This window comes from Camelina sativa, chromosome 2 (assembly GCF_030686135.1).
Source record: "Camelina sativa cultivar CO46 ecotype springtype chromosome 2, ASM3068613v1".
NCBI classification, from domain to species: Eukaryota; Viridiplantae; Streptophyta; class Magnoliopsida; order Brassicales; family Brassicaceae; genus Camelina; species Camelina sativa.
The window spans coordinates 3,531,949-3,548,967 of record NC_141881.1 but is presented as its reverse complement, the minus strand read 5'-3'; the positions used below and the strand labels follow the sequence as shown (position 1 = coordinate 3,548,967).

At 34.8% G+C, this 17,019-nt stretch overlaps 3 protein-coding genes across 4 annotated transcripts; 2 read left to right on the top strand and 1 right to left on the bottom strand.

The window, feature by feature from the left end:
* Positions 1–1,020: 1,020 nt before the first annotated feature.
* LOC104747978 (uncharacterized) lies at positions 1,021–2,484 on the bottom strand. Its single transcript, XM_010469682.2, has one exon. The coding sequence runs from the start codon at positions 2,482–2,484 to the stop codon at positions 1,021–1,023; it is 1,464 nt and encodes a 487-aa protein (XP_010467984.2).
* A 6,896-nt stretch (positions 2,485–9,380) lies between these two features.
* On the top strand, positions 9,381–12,081 carry LOC104716859 (cysteine-rich receptor-like protein kinase 40). The gene is made up of 7 exons (XM_010434324.3): positions 9,381–10,282; positions 10,366–10,467; positions 10,549–10,682; positions 10,769–10,979; positions 11,054–11,291; positions 11,388–11,526; positions 11,608–12,081. Exons 1-7 carry the CDS (start codon positions 9,448–9,450, stop codon positions 11,890–11,892), a joined length of 1,944 nt encoding a protein of 647 aa, XP_010432626.2. The 5' UTR covers positions 9,381–9,447; the 3' UTR covers positions 11,893–12,081.
* Positions 12,082–12,641: 560 nt separating this feature from the next.
* On the top strand, positions 12,642–15,972 carry LOC104716850 (putative cysteine-rich receptor-like protein kinase 39). Of its 2 annotated transcripts, XM_010434312.3 has the most exons (7): positions 12,642–14,145; positions 14,232–14,357; positions 14,448–14,581; positions 14,676–14,886; positions 14,962–15,199; positions 15,292–15,430; positions 15,527–15,972. In XM_010434312.3, exons 1-7 carry the CDS (start codon positions 13,299–13,301, stop codon positions 15,806–15,808), a joined length of 1,977 nt encoding a protein of 658 aa, XP_010432614.1. In that variant the 5' UTR covers positions 12,642–13,298; the 3' UTR covers positions 15,809–15,972. The 2 variants fall into 2 exon arrangements, with proteins under 2 accessions (XP_010432614.1, XP_087336147.1); XM_087480021.1 differs by having other exon boundaries at positions 13,221–14,145; positions 15,292–15,972.
* Positions 15,973–17,019: the final 1,047 nt, after the last annotated feature.

The window sequence follows — 17,019 nt, the reverse complement described above, 5'->3', positions numbered from 1 at the left end:
CATGATGGTTCTACGTCTGACCAATGGGAAAACCCATGAATAGTGCATCTGAAGAAATTTCTTCCCGGATTTGCATATGTCCATGATTTCACAATAATAGTCGATCTACTGCAGTAGTTGCAGATTGGACCAGTAATTTGTATTTGCGAATTTGTATCAGAAACGGACCCCAAAATTTGACTCATCATTCTCTAGCTGATGGTGATTGGTTAAGAAGAGGAGTATCATAAAATGGTCTTACGAGTAAATGATAGTTAAGTACTAGTCTTTAATAATATCGACTTGAACAAGTGGAATAATCCCTAAAAATATTAGAGAGACAAATTATTGCTACGGAAATTTTAGATGACTTCACGATGAAGTTAACTTCTACTCGCCGTTTTCAGCAACCTGAACAAATAATTGTTAGTGTAACCGATGATCATATACAAAACGTTAAAAATGTATCAAGTGGGATTGTTACGTACACAATGAGGTCGAGTATGTCCAGGCTGTCTGCATTTTGAACAAGCATATTGCTTATGAGACTTCCTCGGCTTGCTCCCCTTTTTACGTGACAGTTCTAGCCATGTTAGCCAAAAAGACTTCTTTTGCCTACCAGGCTTCCGCTTCGGTATGGGAGGTATACATCGGATATCTGGCCCAATTGGATCGTGCTCGACATTGGGCATGATGTTAGCCACGTACGACGTATAGACATAATCTTTTCTATAGTAAGTTTCGACTACGGTAGTCATATGTCATCCGCTTGACTTAGCAGCCTTAATTGCATGTGAACATGGTATTTTCTCAACATCAAACATCCCGCATGAACAAGATTTTGCTTCCAACTCAACCAAACAGTCACGTTCCCACCCCTAACGTAGAAACGCCAACCATCAATGTGTTCTACCGTCATCATATCTGCGTAATGCTCCCTAACGGCCAAGAAGAACTCAACACCCCAGCTAAAAGTGGTTGTCAGACAAAGTGCATCCTCTTATCTTTTCCAATACCACCTACCTAACTTTTTGTAATAAACTAAATGAGATATGTGATGGGATAACCTTTGGCTTTCTTTAGCATGGAGTTGATAAATTCCGCAATGTTGCTAGTCTTGATGTTGTATCTATCTCCTGGACAGTAAACCCGAGACCATAAAGCTGGATTTGCCTCATTCAAGTACGCTGCAAGGGCCGGATTTACGTTAGTAAGGGAAGCCATGTAGCGGTTGTAATCATCATGCGTATGCGCATATGCTGCCCCTTTCACCAAGTACATCAGTTGCTTCCCACGAAAATTAGAAATTATGTTTTGTTGGAGATGGTAGTAACATATCCCTTGTGTTGCCCATGGCATAACATTGCGACATGCTTTAGCTATTGAACTGCACCTATCCGAAACTACTACCAGTGGATATTCCTCCGAGATACACTCATTTAATTTGGTGAAAAACCAATCCCATGAAACATCACACTCCGAGTCGACAATTCCAAAAGCCAACGGAAATATCTGAAAGTTACCATCATGTGCACAAGAGACTAGCAATACACCTTCATACCTTCCGGTGAGATGGGTCCAATCAACCACAATAAATCTCCTCACGTAATTGAAACCACGGATTGAAGCATCGATAGATAGGAAAAGGTACTTAAACCTATGCTCGTCATCAACAACAAGGTAAACGACACTTCCCGAGTTTGACTGCTCTATTTTTCTAAGACGATAAGGCAACTTCGCATATCCCGATTTGGCGTTTCCTCTCACATATTCCAAGGCATATTGTAAAGCCCTGTACGAAGTTGTGTAATCCATTGTCATGCCGAACATTGTCCTCATTGAATCTTCAATATGTTGTGGGACAACACCATCTACTATTCCTACCCAGTCTACAATAAGCATCCCAATATATTTGGAGGTGCAACGCTTACGGTGAGATACGCAGTCCACAATAGAACATGTATGCACGTTTAGATATTTGGTGACCCAAAAAGTGGTTGGATCATTCTTCACAGTGGCCACGACCCTCCACGTGCATCCTGGCATAGAGCATATTGCCACCAACCGAGACTTTGTGAACTTCTTAATTTTGAAAGAGAATTTTAACATAATATCGGTCAAACGCACCTCTGTTATGACATCATATTTGCATGGAAAGCATTGACCTACTTTCAATTGGTCTATCCAATGAATATTTAATTGTCCATGAATACCACCAACAAAAGGTTTCCCTTCTTTGACATCTACATCCGAGTGATCTCCAACTTCATCATCATCTTCATCTTCATCTTCAAATTTCCCGTACTCACTGTAATCGAAATCCATGTCATCAACATCTTTCGGCTTCTCATATGTAGTATCATGGAGAGCTTCTTGACATTCTTCTACACATTCATCGGCACCTGGATCTACATCGTCACCATATTCATCTGTTGGCTCCCCATCGTCAATAGAACAAGAGTTGTTTATATCATTAACACATTCCTTAACCGGCTGTCCATCCATGCATCACGTAGAGACGCAAAGTCGAACAACATGTCTACTACTAAAATCTATCAAGTTCTGAACTGATCTATCATTTGTGACATAGACAGGAGGGGTATCTTGGGGAAATTGCTGAAGCATCATATCTGTTAAGGGATACGATAACTGAACCATCTCTGTTTCTTTAAAAATCAGATAATCTTCTACAGCCATTTCAAGAAGCTCAGTGTATGTACAACCGTGTCGCAAAAAAAACATTCTCCCACCTTTGCGTCTATCCATATCAAAATTCCAAGACCCATTTCTCGCCGCCCATACTCCGTAAACAACAGGTATTTGCACCATTTACCTAAAAGAGTAAGCAGCACGTAAAATACTCATTACATAGCTGACTATCCGTAGAAGTCTTAAATCAATAACCTAGATGCCTAAGAAAACCAAAAACATGATTGATTCAAAAGTATAATATATTACCATGGAAAAAATAGATAGAGACAAGTACATAACCGATACAAAACAAATGAACTACAAAATCAAAAAGGAAAATTTATAAATTTCAATTAAACACTATTTCAAATATACAGACTTCACAGATAACTCCAACTGGTTGACTTTCTAAATTAGTCTACTTTAATGACCTAACTACCTATGAAAACCAAAAACTTGATTTCTCCATATGTATAATATGGATTCATGTCAAAAACATGCAGAGGCAAGTAAATAACATATATCAGAGAATACAACAAGAAAATCTTAAAAATTATTCACCAATTTGCAATAATTTGGTTTTTTAATTCTGCTGACTTCATGTTGACGTCAACGGATAGATATAAACTAGACTATACAAAGATAACTACAAATAAAGTCTATTTTTGCAATTACAATTTAACAAAGCAGACAGCGGACGAAGTCTACCAGAACCGGTTGGCTTCTTTTGTGGTCTTCCTTTGTTAAATTTTTGGTCAGTTTTGCAATTAAATAGATAAAATTAGGTAGACTTCAATGGAAAGTTCAACCTGTTAACTTCAATTATAGTTTACTATGGTTATTTTTGCAATTGACCAACCCATTGAATTTACAGTAGACTTCTGTCTAACAAGTAGACTTCATCTATCCGTCAACAAGAAAATGTAAACTTCGTCGTGGTTAGTTTTGCAATTGACCAAGTTTGAATTTCGCCAAGTAGACTACATACGAAGTCTATAGTAATGATGACTTCGTTTGCAGTCTGCAGTGGTCATTTTTTGGGTTGACCAACATTTTAATTTTTTAATTAGTATACTCCTTTTGCAGTCAACTAATTATTTTAATATAATAATATTACGGTCAATGCTTAAATATTTTGGTCAACTCCAAAAATAGTCACTATAGAAGTCTACTCGTTTATTATCGTAAGAAGACTTAATCCAACAATCATCACTAAAAAGTCAAGAATTTGGTCAATTGCAAAAATATACCTTAGTAGACTGCAAACGAGGTATCGGTTGGAAATATTATAATGCAGTCTAAACTATATTTTTTTGTTTTCAAATAAAATTAAGGAGACTGAAATTTTAGTCTACGGGCTCGAAAGTCGATAAATTTTAAATTGCAAAAGTGACCAAATAGTAGACTTTACATGATATTATGACAGTTGGACTAACAAATGAAGTCTAATTTTGACAAAAACAAAACAAAGAAAATCACGAAATCTACTAGAAAATAACCTTATCGGTGGTGGTTTCGCAATGTGAAGCACCGAAGACGTCGTATTTAGTCACCACTGAAGAAACACAGTGTCAATTTTTCTTGTTCACGAGATATAACCAGATTAACGAACTTTAAATTTTTCGATTAAAATGGAGAGGAGATGGAAGAAAATGAAGTTTTCATAGCATTGGGTGTTATTTAAGCTCACAAATCGGGTTGTTGAAGCATTAAAAACTTCAAATTTAGTTGTTCATGGTTGTTGGAAAATTGATGGCGGTGGTACAACCGTAAATAAGACAAGAAGATGAGGATATAGTTGTAATAAACATTTTCGTAAGAAATTCAAATAAATCCGAAATAATAGCATATATGTGAATACAATGAATGGCAGAGGATTTAGTAGGCAGAAAGTGGCAAATGTTGGAGAGAAAAAAGAGGGGTCTAGTCTTGCACTTGACTCAAGTCAGGAGTCCAATTTTGCAACCGTCCCATAAATAAACGACGTACGCCACTTAATTTAAGTTTAAAAATTGTCATTCCATTTTCCCATATGGCCATTTCATATATCGTGTTTCTCAATGTGTACATAGAGAATCGCAGATGTTCAATATACCGTACCAATAGAGAAGACTTTAGGTTTCATGAAGTCCAAGCCACCAAGACGTATAACTTTTAGTTAAATAGAAAAGATGTGCGTGTTTGTAGGGCGTAGAGTAAATAAGAAAAGGACTTATTCTTATAATTTATGAACTGATTAAATACTTACTACTACGATGCAATTTTTCTCCGTAACACACGACAAACAAATTCTTCTTGTAGCACTCTAGACGTTCTGATAAAATTTGCACCGTTAATCTAAAAAAGGTGATTACTGGAGCTCAAACCCCAAACATTTAGTGTATAAATAGTTAATAAATTCTTGATCAATCACTGGACCTAGGAAACTTCCAACGTATTCGTTATGTTTCGTTTTTAAGAAATAATTGTTTTTGTTTCCATTTCAAAAAAAAATATTCTATATTATTCATATAAATTTTTTTACATTATAAGGTATGTGATTTGATTTTCGGAAAGTGCACTTTCTTTGTATATTAGTGGACATAAAATTTATTCAAGGTTCTAAAGTTTTGTAAGTAGATCCTATCCGTCGTTCGTAATATCAAGTGTTTTATTAACAAAACTGAATTATCATGAATGTGATGTGAAGCAGATAAAATTGTTTGTATCAGAACAACTGTCGTCATGACGCCGTTTATTTCATCAATTTTTTGTAGTTGGATGATTCCGCGTATTACATTAGTTTTGTCGGTTTTAATCCGCCACTCTGTACTGTTTGTTACCATTTCGAAAATAGTTTTATGAAGAGAGTGGATATATTATATTTCCGAAGCACCATTATTAGACCAAGCATGCGAAGTCTTTTTTTACCCCGCGACCAAAAACAAAAAATGTATATACATTATGAAAATGTCAAATGTGTATGCCGTAAGGGCCGGGTTACATGAAGACAAGAAGAATATTTTACACAGCCGTATTGAAAGGTTTTGGAATAGCTTCTAGATAAACTTAAATAATACGAAGTGATTTATTACTTCATTTTAGATTTTTACTTTATACATGCAACAAACTGTTAATGAAGGGTTTACATGCGACGATATTTGAAACAGTCGAAGATTACAAAACCCTTTTGGAGATTCTTCTATTACTGCAACGTGGTCAGATTTACTAGTTTCCTTAGTAAACCTGTATCGTAGTCGTTTTCATAATTATGCCTCACATACACTTTACACCAAATGGAACATATTAAGAATTCTTCTGTAACAAAAAAAACAATTTCTTCTTAAACCAAAAATATACAAATAATAATTCTTCCTCATTACAATATACATTTCAAATTCATATTTAACATAATCGTTTTCTTTACAGTACTTTAAAAAAGAAGAACACTATATATCAAACAGAATCCAGCACTTTACGGTTAAAATATTACAAAATACAATTCTACTAATATTATATATATAATAAAAGTATAGCGTATAGACCACATGGATATGAGTCATTGTTTTCAATCCATTTGAATATTCAAAGAAACGGTTTATCCGTGGGGCACATCTTCCTAAAAGATTAGTCTCCTGGTCCTCCATAGCCTAGATATTTACCTAAGTTATCAAAAAAAAAAAAAAATATATATATATATATATATATGGGAAATACAATAAGAAGTATATCCCCAGATTTGTAGTTTGGTACTTGGTATATCATCAAAAATAGATATAGAACTAGATTTGGAATAAGTACACTTATCTCACAGAATAACAAGAAAAAAAAAAAAAAATCAGAAGTAATCATACATATCATGTATCTTTTATTAAATTAAAATTAATTGTTCGTATTTAAAATTTGATTTTATGATATTAGTTGAAATAATACAAATATCTTAGTGAAACACATATCAAAAGTTAATATATTGTTTTATTTAAATTTCAACCTTATTAGGGAAACTCATAAACTTTCGGAAATTCATGATGTTGCATTTTCTAAAGTTAAAAGAGAATTTTTGAGAAATTTTCATTTTAGTATGTCTATTTTCAAAAATGTCCCTCTATCTGTTCATTTTTAAAATACCTCATATTAAAATTGAAAAGTTTATAAAGTTTAGAAGAATTAGAAGGTACTGCTATATAATAACTATTACTTGGCGACTTGATCCAAGTGTTTGTAAAGTTTTATAAGTTCTTACAAGGTATTTAATAAAATTTATAAAGTATTTATAAGGTTTTCATAAGCTGTTTGTAAGATTTTATATACATACTAGATTAGAACCCGCCCGATGTGCGGGTTTATAATTTTTAAAATAAAATTAAATTTATCAAAGAGTATAAAATAAATATTTTTAGTAAGTAAATAGATACACCGAGGTGTCCAATATGATATTTGATGTAAAAGATGCGACTCTATGGTTGAAACTATTAATCACGTTTTTATTTTGAATGTCCTCGTTCGTGTGAAGTTTGGGATTTATCTCTGATTCGGGTCTTGTCAGAGGGTTTATCATATGAGTCGGTGTACTCGAATTTGGATTTTGTTTTCTGGAGGGACGCCTCTCAACAGGGTGATCCTAATCAACTTCTTCAATTACCATGAATTTTATGGGCAATCTGGAAGGCCATAAAAAAATCAAGGTTAAGAGATAGAGGCGAATGATATAATTACTCAGACTTTGGACGATAATTTAGCCTGGGAATAGGCACTCTCTTTTACGACAGTCATATCAGCTCCATCTTTATATTCAGATGTCCAGGTTTCTTCACCTCGCTGTCAGATTGATGGTTCTTGGAAAGCAATCAATGTGCATTCATGATTGGGTTGGTGGTGTTGCGTTGGTGAGGAGCGAATCTTGTTGTTGGGGGCCAAGAGTCTAAAACAGAGCCCCTCCCCCTGCATTCGGAGTTAAAAATGTTTTTGTGCGCCATTGAGCGGATACATGTTGAAGAGATCGCTTGTCAACGTTTTGAGACTGATTGTGCTGAGTTACTCACTATGGTGCAGTCTTCTGAATATTGGCCGTCGTTCTCCAACTTGCTCGATGAGTTTAACTCACTGGAGTCTTTTTCATTATTCTCCATCTCTTGGATCTCGCGTGCGTCAAATACAAAGGCGGATTGTCTTGTCCGTGCTTCGTGTTCTCTTATCTCTGAAGTTTCTTTTGTAAATCCTTTCCCTCCGGTTTGGGCAGCTAACCGAGAAATTTCCTTTTAATTGTTAGATTGAAAAAAAAAACAGTAAATAGATACACTTTTAGTTAAAGAAAATATATGTAGATGAGTTCAAAGTTATTGAAATAAATTAAATTTGACAAAAAATATATATTTAATTCTTTTCGTAAGTAAAAACAATATATAAAAGTAAAGAGATAAACTTTTAACTATAGAAAATAGTTTTTTTTTTTTTGCTATAATGCACTAATGTATATTCATTTACAAATCTATTATCTACATCACCATTAAACGTGTATTTGTACACACAAATATATTTTACTGTTAAAATATACTCTTTAGTCTTTACTACTACCAACAAATTGTCTTTATGAACACATTAAAGAATATATTATATGGTGAAGTGACCTTGGTGCAGTGGCCAAAGGTAAGTCCTTAATGCACAAGGCACCATCACACCCGGGATCGAGTCCCGGCTCCTACGCATGTAGGAATTTGGCTAATGGGCCGGCCAGTTGTGGCCCATAATGCAGAAATGTTGAAAAAAAAAAAAAAAAAAAAAAGAATATATTATATGTCTCTTTACTTTAACATTTGTGTAGTTACAAAAACGCATATGTTAATCTTACATACTCCTATCTTATATATTACAATAGCAGTCTTTTTGAATAAATTATTTGATTGGTGAAAAAAAAAACAATCTATTTTTTTATGTTTTTTTCTTCAACAAAACTTTTCTTTGTGTAAAGGTGAGTATTTACATTATTTTAGAAGCAGTAATTAACTGTATAATTTTCACAATCATTTTTTTTTCTTATATAAAAAGTAATATTTTTTCTTGTAAAATTAGCAACTTAAAATTAAAATAAGTAAACAATATTATATTTCGTATTTTATGATATATATATATATAATTTCCTTATAATGGTTTTTTCTAAATTTTAAAACTGTTTAAATATTTTAAATTAAATTAGGTTTTTTTTTCTCTATTTTACTTTTATATAAAACCTTTTTATAGTAGATTTTAAATTTTTACATTTTTATTTTTTAATATTTAAATAAATTTAGAATTGTCATGTGTCAACATCTGAATGATACAACTGACATGTGTCACAATCTTGTTAATTAGTAATTTTGACATCAAACTTTATATAATAAGATAAAAGTAGCTTGGGTGTGTTTTATAAGATTACACACTTATTTTGAGTATAAATTTAAAGACATTTTTTAATAGAAATAAGGTAATTATGAATAGGGGTATGAAAAATGACATTTTAAAAATTCTCCATACTAATATGTATCTTGTTATACATTTGGTAGTTATCTATCCTTTTCCTTCTTATTATTAATAACAAATACTATAAATTTCACATCTTTTTTATTGAAATATCCTGTTGGCATTTTTCCATCTTTGAAAATTCACCGTTTTGTCGATTTGCAAGTCAAGTACTACTACTCTTTTTCTCATCCCACCTCTATATATATAATGATAAATAGAACAAAGCTCAACATAACGTATATACGTAAAATACAGAAAAGAAAAGAAGAAAAAAGTTGTTACCCTCCTCAACAAACAAAAATGGGGAAATGCCCTGCTTTGTTGATATACCTCTCTTCATTTATTCTTCTTGTCCTTCAAACACTCCATGGTGTTAACGCAGTAAAGTGTTTCGGAAGCTCCTTCAACGGCAACGGCAGCTACGCTCAGAATCGCCAGAAACTCTTCTCTACTCTTGCTGATAAAGTCGTCACTAACGGCGGATTCTACAACGCTTCACTCGGCCAAATTCCCAACAGGGTTTACGCTCTTGCCATCTGCGCAAGAGGCTACGACCAAGAAGCTTGTTTCAGTTGCGTCCAATCATTGGCTCAGGATACACAAAAAGGATGTCAACGCCGCATGGACTCCTTCATATGGGGAGGCAATGACGATGTTTCTTGTCTATTACGTTCCTCAAACCACTCAACTTTTGGGATCCTCCAGCTTGGACCTTCTGTTATATGGCCAAATCAAGATCTTATCGAGTCATCTAAAAACATGACCCTTTTCCAACAACAGTGGGAAGAAATGGTTAATCGGACCCTCGAGGCTACCACTAAAGCTGAAACTTCCTTGGTACTCAAGTACTACAGTGCCGAAAAAGCCGGGTTCACAGAGTTTCCAGATGTTTACATGCTGATGCAATGCACACCCGACATAACTTCTCAAGACTGCAGAAAATGTTTGGGAGATTGCGTGATGAATTATAGAAAAGATTATCTGGAAAGAAAAGGAGGCATGGCTAGTCTTCCTAGCTGCTATTTCAGGTGGGATCTATATACTTACCACAGTGCTTTTGATAATGTAACAAGAATTCCTGCGCCTCCTCGGCCTCCAACTCATGCAAAGGAGAGCTGCATAACAAATAAAAAAGGTAAATTAAATGAGTTATATAGCATTGCACAATTTGTAAGTGATCAAGAGGTTCTCAGACTAAATAGCGTTAATAATTTGCAGGAAGAAGTACAATTGCAATATTTGTGGTTCTTACTTTCATTAATCTTTTGGTGTTTATTGGCTTCGTTAAAGTCTTTGCAAGGAGGGGAAAATATAAAAGTGGTAAGGCTAACTTGCTTCAATCAACCTTATGATGTAGAGAGTAAGGCTTATTTCTGTTTTTTTTTTTTTTTTTTTGTAAAGTTGGTGGTGCAGAGTACTCTGATTCTGATGGTCAATTCATGTTACGGTTTGATCTTGGTATGATCTTAAAGGCAACCAATGACTTCTCTTCTGAAAATACTATTGGACAAGGTGGATTTGGTACTGTCTATAAGGTAATAATAGAATTTTGTCCCTAATACTGTGTTCTTTATCAACTAAGGTCTTCTAGGTGTAAATAGATTTTGAGAATGGGTTTCAGGGGACATTCCCAAACGGGCAAGAGGTAGCGGTCAAGAGATTAGCAAAAGGTTCAGGACAAGGAGATATAGAGTTCAAGAATGAGGTTTCACTCTTGACAAGACTCCAACATAAGAATCTGGTTAAGCTTCTTGGGTTCTGCAACGAGAGAGATGAAGAGATTCTTGTCTACGAGTTTGTCCCAAATTCAAGCCTTGATAACTTTATCTTCGGTGAGTTTTCGAAAGATAGTCGCATTTTTTTATAGTTTTAATAATTTTTTTAATAGTTTCTTGAAACTCTGCAGATGAAGAGAAGCGTTCACTTCTTACATGGGAGACGAGGTTCAGAATTATAGAAGGCATTGCTCGAGGTCTTCTTTATCTTCATGAGGATTCTCAGCTGAAGATTATTCACAGAGACTTGAAGGCGAGCAACATACTTTTAGATGCTGAGATGAATCCCAAAGTTGCAGATTTTGGAACAGCGAGGTTGTTTGACACTGACGTGACTCGTGCTGAAACAAAACGAATAGCTGGAACCCGGTAAGGAATATTTTTTTAAATGCTCTGTTTTTAAAACAGAGTCTCGCAGACATTGTAACAGTCATGAATATAGTGTTACTGGTTTGCATTATGCAGTGGATATATGGCTCCTGAGTACCTGAATCACGGAGAAATCTCAGCTAAATCTGACGTTTATAGCTTCGGTGTCATGCTTCTAGAGATGATTAGTGGTGAAAGAAACAAGACCTATAAAGGAGAAGGACTTGCAGCTTTTGTAAGCTTACTTCACATATCAGTTTTTTAATCTTCAAATCTCTGTGTACAAAAAGTTAAAAGACATATTTTCTTGGTGTAGGCATGGAAGAGATGGGTTGACGGCAAGCCTGAGGTTATAATTGATCCTTTCTTGATAGAGAATCCAAGAAACGAGATCATCAAGTTGATCCAGATTGGTTTGTTGTGCGTTCAAGAGAATGCAGCAAAGAGACCAACCATGAGCACGGTGATCATTTGGCTTGGCAGTGATACTATCATCATTCCTTTACCTAATGCTCCTGCTTTCACTGGAAGTCAGTCCCAATCAGAAAGTGGTACAACGTCAATGAGTGGTGATGTCTTTACGGAGTTGAGTTGTCGTTGAGTTATAAATCATTTGATCATCAAAATATTGTTTTCGAAAGCAAACTTACAAAAAACCTTCTTCAGGGAACCTTTCATTGTATCAATTTGGTGTTTAGATATTTTTGTCCTTTTGGCAAATAGTAAATTAATGTACGGATTCTCATAAATTTTTAGCTCTAAGCTCAATATGTTCATTTTTTGCTCTGCTTCTCATTTTGAAAACTAAAATCTTGTTAGTAATGATAACTTACGTTACCATATTATGCATCTCTTTGACAATAATGGTACATCAGTTCTTTACTTTTTATCTAAACGCATAAATTGTTACATTAAACATAGAGACTAGAGTTGAAATCATATGGGATGGACCTCTCCCTGGATATGTACAAGCCTAGGGACACATAGTCTTCTACTCATAAAAAATGAGAAAGTGGATACGCTATAAAATTTGTTAATTCGAACACAACAAAACAGATTACGAACATAACAATAATTCAAAATAAATATTACTTCTACGGTCACTTCAAGTGAAGAGTCTTGGTCTTTGATTTGATACTTTCACGCTTCTTTCTTCAATAGTTAGGTATATTTAATTCTTATAAATAATGGATTCTAAGAACTTTGTACTACTCTTCTTACTTGGCCACCGTTGCCAGTTACGACCAAAGACTAATAAGATTTCTAATTTGCTACTTGACTTATAAATAAAAACTACATTGCAACGTACTCGCTGGAGATAAAATCTTTCGCAAATTGTTTGACAGTTGTGAGTACACAAGTCTCTCGCAAAATGCGTTAGATTTGCGAGGAACTTATTCCCTTGCAACTTGCGTGGAAATTGCGAGGAAAATTTCCCTCATAAAATTTGTGATGTTCTCCAATTTGCAAGACGCGATTTGCGAGGAATCGGTGTGTCTTGCAAATCTCTTACGATTGTCGATTTGCGAGGGAATTGCGATAGATTCTTCCATTGCAAATCGATTATTTTCTTAGTGTTTTATGGGTAAAAAAAGTCTTTGTGTTTGTAGTAAACATCCTCTCAATTCACTACAAGCAACTATACTATAATTGTCTTAAACGTACAAGTAATTTTTTTTCATATGGCTACATAACATATCATACTACTTATTGTTAGGTGTATTTTAGTTATAGATCTACAAAGAAAACACAAATACATATACTAAAATTTGATCATGGAGATCTCTAAATAACATATATTAAATTATATATGGACATGGGGAAAAATATGCGTTGGCGAAACCTCCACGTATCCGCGTGTTACGTACTTTCCTCGTACGTACACTAATTAATATAAATTGACCAATACACATTTTATCAAGTCAACTAGTAATAGTATACTCGTTTGCTCTATAACTGATTATCTATTAATGTCTTAACGATAACGAAGTAGTTCAAGAAAAAAAAATGGGGAATCAACCTGCTTTGATGTTCTTTCTTGCGTCTTCTCTTCTTCTTGTCCTTCAAAAGCTCGAAGTTGTTAACGCCGTGGGATGTACTGGAAGCTTATTCAACAGTAACAGCAGCTACGCTCAGAACCGCCGCGATCTCTTCTCTACTCTTGCAAATAAAGTCGCCACTAATGGTGGATTCTACAACGCTTCACTTGGCAAAAGTCCCAACAGAGTTCACGCTGTTGGTCTATGCGGAAGAGGCTACGAGCAACAAGCATGTATCAGTTGTGTAGAAAGTGCCGTTCAGGGTATACTTACGACAACGAGTTGTCCAAACCGCATGGATTCATTCACGTGGGACAAAGACGGTGAAGACAATGTTTCTTGTCTTGTAAGTACCTCAAACCACTCAACTTTTGGTAGCCTCGAGCTTAGACCTCCTGTTAGATACCAAAGTCCAGATAGTATCGAGTCATCGAAAAACATGACTCTTTTCGAGCAACAATGGAATGCAATGGCTAACCGGACCCTGAAGGCTGCCGCGGAAGCTGAAACTTCCTCGGTACTTAAATACTATAGTGCCGAGAAAGCCGAGTTGACAGAGTTTCCAAATGTTTACATGCTGATGCAATGCACACCCGACATAACTTCCCAAGATTGCAAGACATGTTTGGGACAATGCGTGACGCTTTTTAAAGAACAGGTTTGGGGAAGAAAAGGAGGTGAGGTTTATCGTCCAAGCTGTTTTTTCAGGTGGGATCTATATGCTTTCCATGGTGCTTTTGATAATGTAACAAGAGTTCCTGCGCCTCCTCGACCTCAGGCTCCGGAGAAGGAGAGCTCTATAACAGAAAAGAAAGGTAAACCAAATGAGTTAGAGCATTGCATAAATTTTGTAAGTATGATAAAGAGGTTCTCAGGCTAAAAGGGGTTAAATGATTTGCAGGAAGAAGCATTGGGTATCGTGTAATTATCGTAATATTTGTGCTTCTTACTTTCATTAATATTTTGGTGTTTATTGGCTTCATCAAAGTCTATGCACGGAAGAAAAAATTATACAACATAACCAATGGTTAGTGTACCTTTAATTTCTTGCTTCAGTCAACCTTATGAGTTATGATATAGTACTTAAGGGTTATTTGTTTTCTTTTTTTTTTGTTAGTTGGTAGTGCAGAGTACTCTGAATCTGATGGTCAGTTTGTGTTACGGTTTGATCTTGGTATGATCATTATGGCAACCAATGACTTCTCTTCTGATAATACGCTAGGCCAAGGTGGATTTGGTACTGTCTATAAGGTAGTAATTACATTTTCACGATAATGAGTTGTTGATTGATCTTGATCTCGGATGACGGGATGAGTTGTTGATTAATCTTGAGAACCGGTTTCAGGGGACATTGCTAAACGGGCAAGAGATAGCGGTAAAGAGATTAACAAAAGGTTCAGGACAAGGAGATATAGAGTTTAAGAATGAAGTTTCACTACTGACAAGACTCCAACATAGGAATCTGGTTAAGCTTCTTGGGTTCTGTAATGAAGGAGATGAAGAGATTCTTGTCTACGAGTTTGTCCCCAACGCAAGTCTTGACCACTTTATCTTCGGTGAGCCTTCGAAAAACAACTGCCAATTTGGATAGTTTTAGAACTTTTAAGCAAAATACAAATGTTTCTTTTCAGATGAAGAGAAGCGTTCACTTCTTAGATGGGAGATGAGGTTCAGAATTATAGAAGGCATTGCTCGAGGTCTACTTTATCTTCATGAGGATTCTCAGCTGAAGATTATTCACAGAGACTTGAAGTTGAGTAACATACTCTTAGACGCAGAGATGAACCCTAAAGTTGCAGATTTTGGAACAGCAAGGTTGTTTGACACTGACGAGACTCGAGCTGAAACAAAACGAATAGCTGGAACCCGGTAAGAAATACTTAAATGCTCTGTTTTTAAAACAGAGTCTTCCAGACACTTAAGCAATCAAGAATTAATGTTACTGGTTTACAAATATGCAGTGGATATATGGCTCCTGAGTACCTGAATCACGGCCAAATGTCAGCTAAATCTGACGTTTATAGCTTTGGTGTCATGCTTCTAGAGATGATAAGTGGTGAAAGAAACAAGAACTTTGAAGGAGAAGGACTTGCAGCTTTTGTAAGCTTCTTGACATATCAGTGTTTGCTCCATTTTGTTCTTACTCTTCAAACCACTTGTGTACAAAAAGTAACAATACATATATTCTTGGTGCAGACATGGAAGAGATGGGTTGAAGGAAAGCCTGAGATAATAATTGACCCTTTCTTGATAGAGCATCCAAGAAACGAGATCATCAAGTTGATCCAGATTGGTTTGTTGTGTGTTCAAGAGAATGCAGCAAAGAGACCAACCATGAGCTCTGTGATAATTTGGCTTGGCAGTGAAACTATCATCATTCCATTACCTAATGCTCCTATTTTCACTAGAAGTCATTCCCAATCTGAAAGTGGAATGTCAATGAACAGCGATGTCTTCACGGAGTTGAGTTGTCGTTGAGGTTTAAATTAGGTCATCAAAATGTCTTTTTCCGAAAGCAAACTATACATTGTATGATTGTATCTTGTGGTCATGATCAAGAAACCTTTCATTTTATCTTGTCATCTTTAGATATTTTCCTAAGCTTTCATCTCAAAGGATAAATAGTAAATTAATGTGTGAAATCTTTATTTCCTAAGCTTCATCACAAAGCATACTTTTTTTAGGTCAACAAAATATTATTGCATGGTTTTAGAACAAATAATGCATGCATGGAAAAAGGAAGAATTTAGGGACATCGAAACAAAGATGACCCAAAACCTATAAATATTGGAGTGTTGTTAAAGACACTACAACTTCGGAAACTATGGTTTACTGAAAAGTTGATTACGTGGATAATTTTTCCCCCCAACTCTTATCGATGACACCAAAGACGGATCCACGTAAAAGAAAGTGGAGTCACGCACAAACTTGTTTTATATGATTTTAAATGTGCTATGTCACTAGACTACGTTAGCTAAATTGGTTAAAGTTTGTAATTGCCCCCAATGAAAATCGAGGATATGCAATATATTTTTATAAGTCGTGGACCTGACGAGGAAAGACTTAATGTTCTAGGAAGGTTCTATACTTCTATGCATGAAAAGTCCACACGAGCAAAAAGAAAGACTTCTATATCTCAATGTAAAAGGATATATGCCGTCTGCGTGCGGTAAGGTTTGCCTAATCAAATAGAAAGAAAACGATACGCACAATTTACGGTTTAGTTAATTACCTTCATTTAAGGTTTGGACATTTAACAAGAGTGCTCAAGTAGATAGCAATTTGATCTCATTTTTTTAATAATTTTTTCGGTCCTTTTCACTTTTACTATAAGTTTTTTTTTTTTTTTCATTTCGTTATATAGTCTTTTCTCTATTTATTATATAACAACTAGAAGTAGACTCACGCGATGCACGAGATAATTTTATAATAATTTTAACATATTTTAGATTTATTAAAATATTTTAAAATGTTATATTTTGTGTTTTGATAAATTATCTTATGTTTATTATTTGTTATTTGTTATTTGATTGTGTTTTCAGTCACTTAAAATGAATTTAAACATTAAACTGAAATTTTTTGTTAATATGAAAAGTAACTTTAAAATATTTAGTCTTTATCCCATAATATATAGAGCTCTTCATGTTTTGATGCACAATCAAGTCGTACAAACATTTTTTACGTTAGGG

Bases quoted from the DNA above. Each gene is read 5' to 3' on its own strand.
- LOC104747978 (XM_010469682.2), bottom strand. From the start codon at position 2,484: ATGGATGGACAGCCGGTTAAGGAATGTGTTAATGATATAAACAACTCT.
- LOC104716859 (XM_010434324.3), top strand. From the start codon at position 9,448: ATGGGGAAATGCCCTGCTTTGTTGATATACCTCTCTTCATTTATTCTT. The intron at 10,283-10,365 runs GTAAATTAAATG...AATAATTTGCAG, and splicing joins CTGCATAACAAATAAAAAAG to GAAGAAGTACAATTGCAATA. The intron at 10,980-11,053 runs GTGAGTTTTCGA...GAAACTCTGCAG, and splicing joins CCTTGATAACTTTATCTTCG to ATGAAGAGAAGCGTTCACTT.
- LOC104716850 (XM_087480021.1), top strand. From the start codon at position 13,299: ATGGGGAATCAACCTGCTTTGATGTTCTTTCTTGCGTCTTCTCTTCTT. The intron at 14,887-14,961 runs GTGAGCCTTCGA...GTTTCTTTTCAG, and splicing joins TCTTGACCACTTTATCTTCG to ATGAAGAGAAGCGTTCACTT. The intron at 15,200-15,291 runs GTAAGAAATACT...ACAAATATGCAG, and splicing joins AAACGAATAGCTGGAACCCG to TGGATATATGGCTCCTGAGT.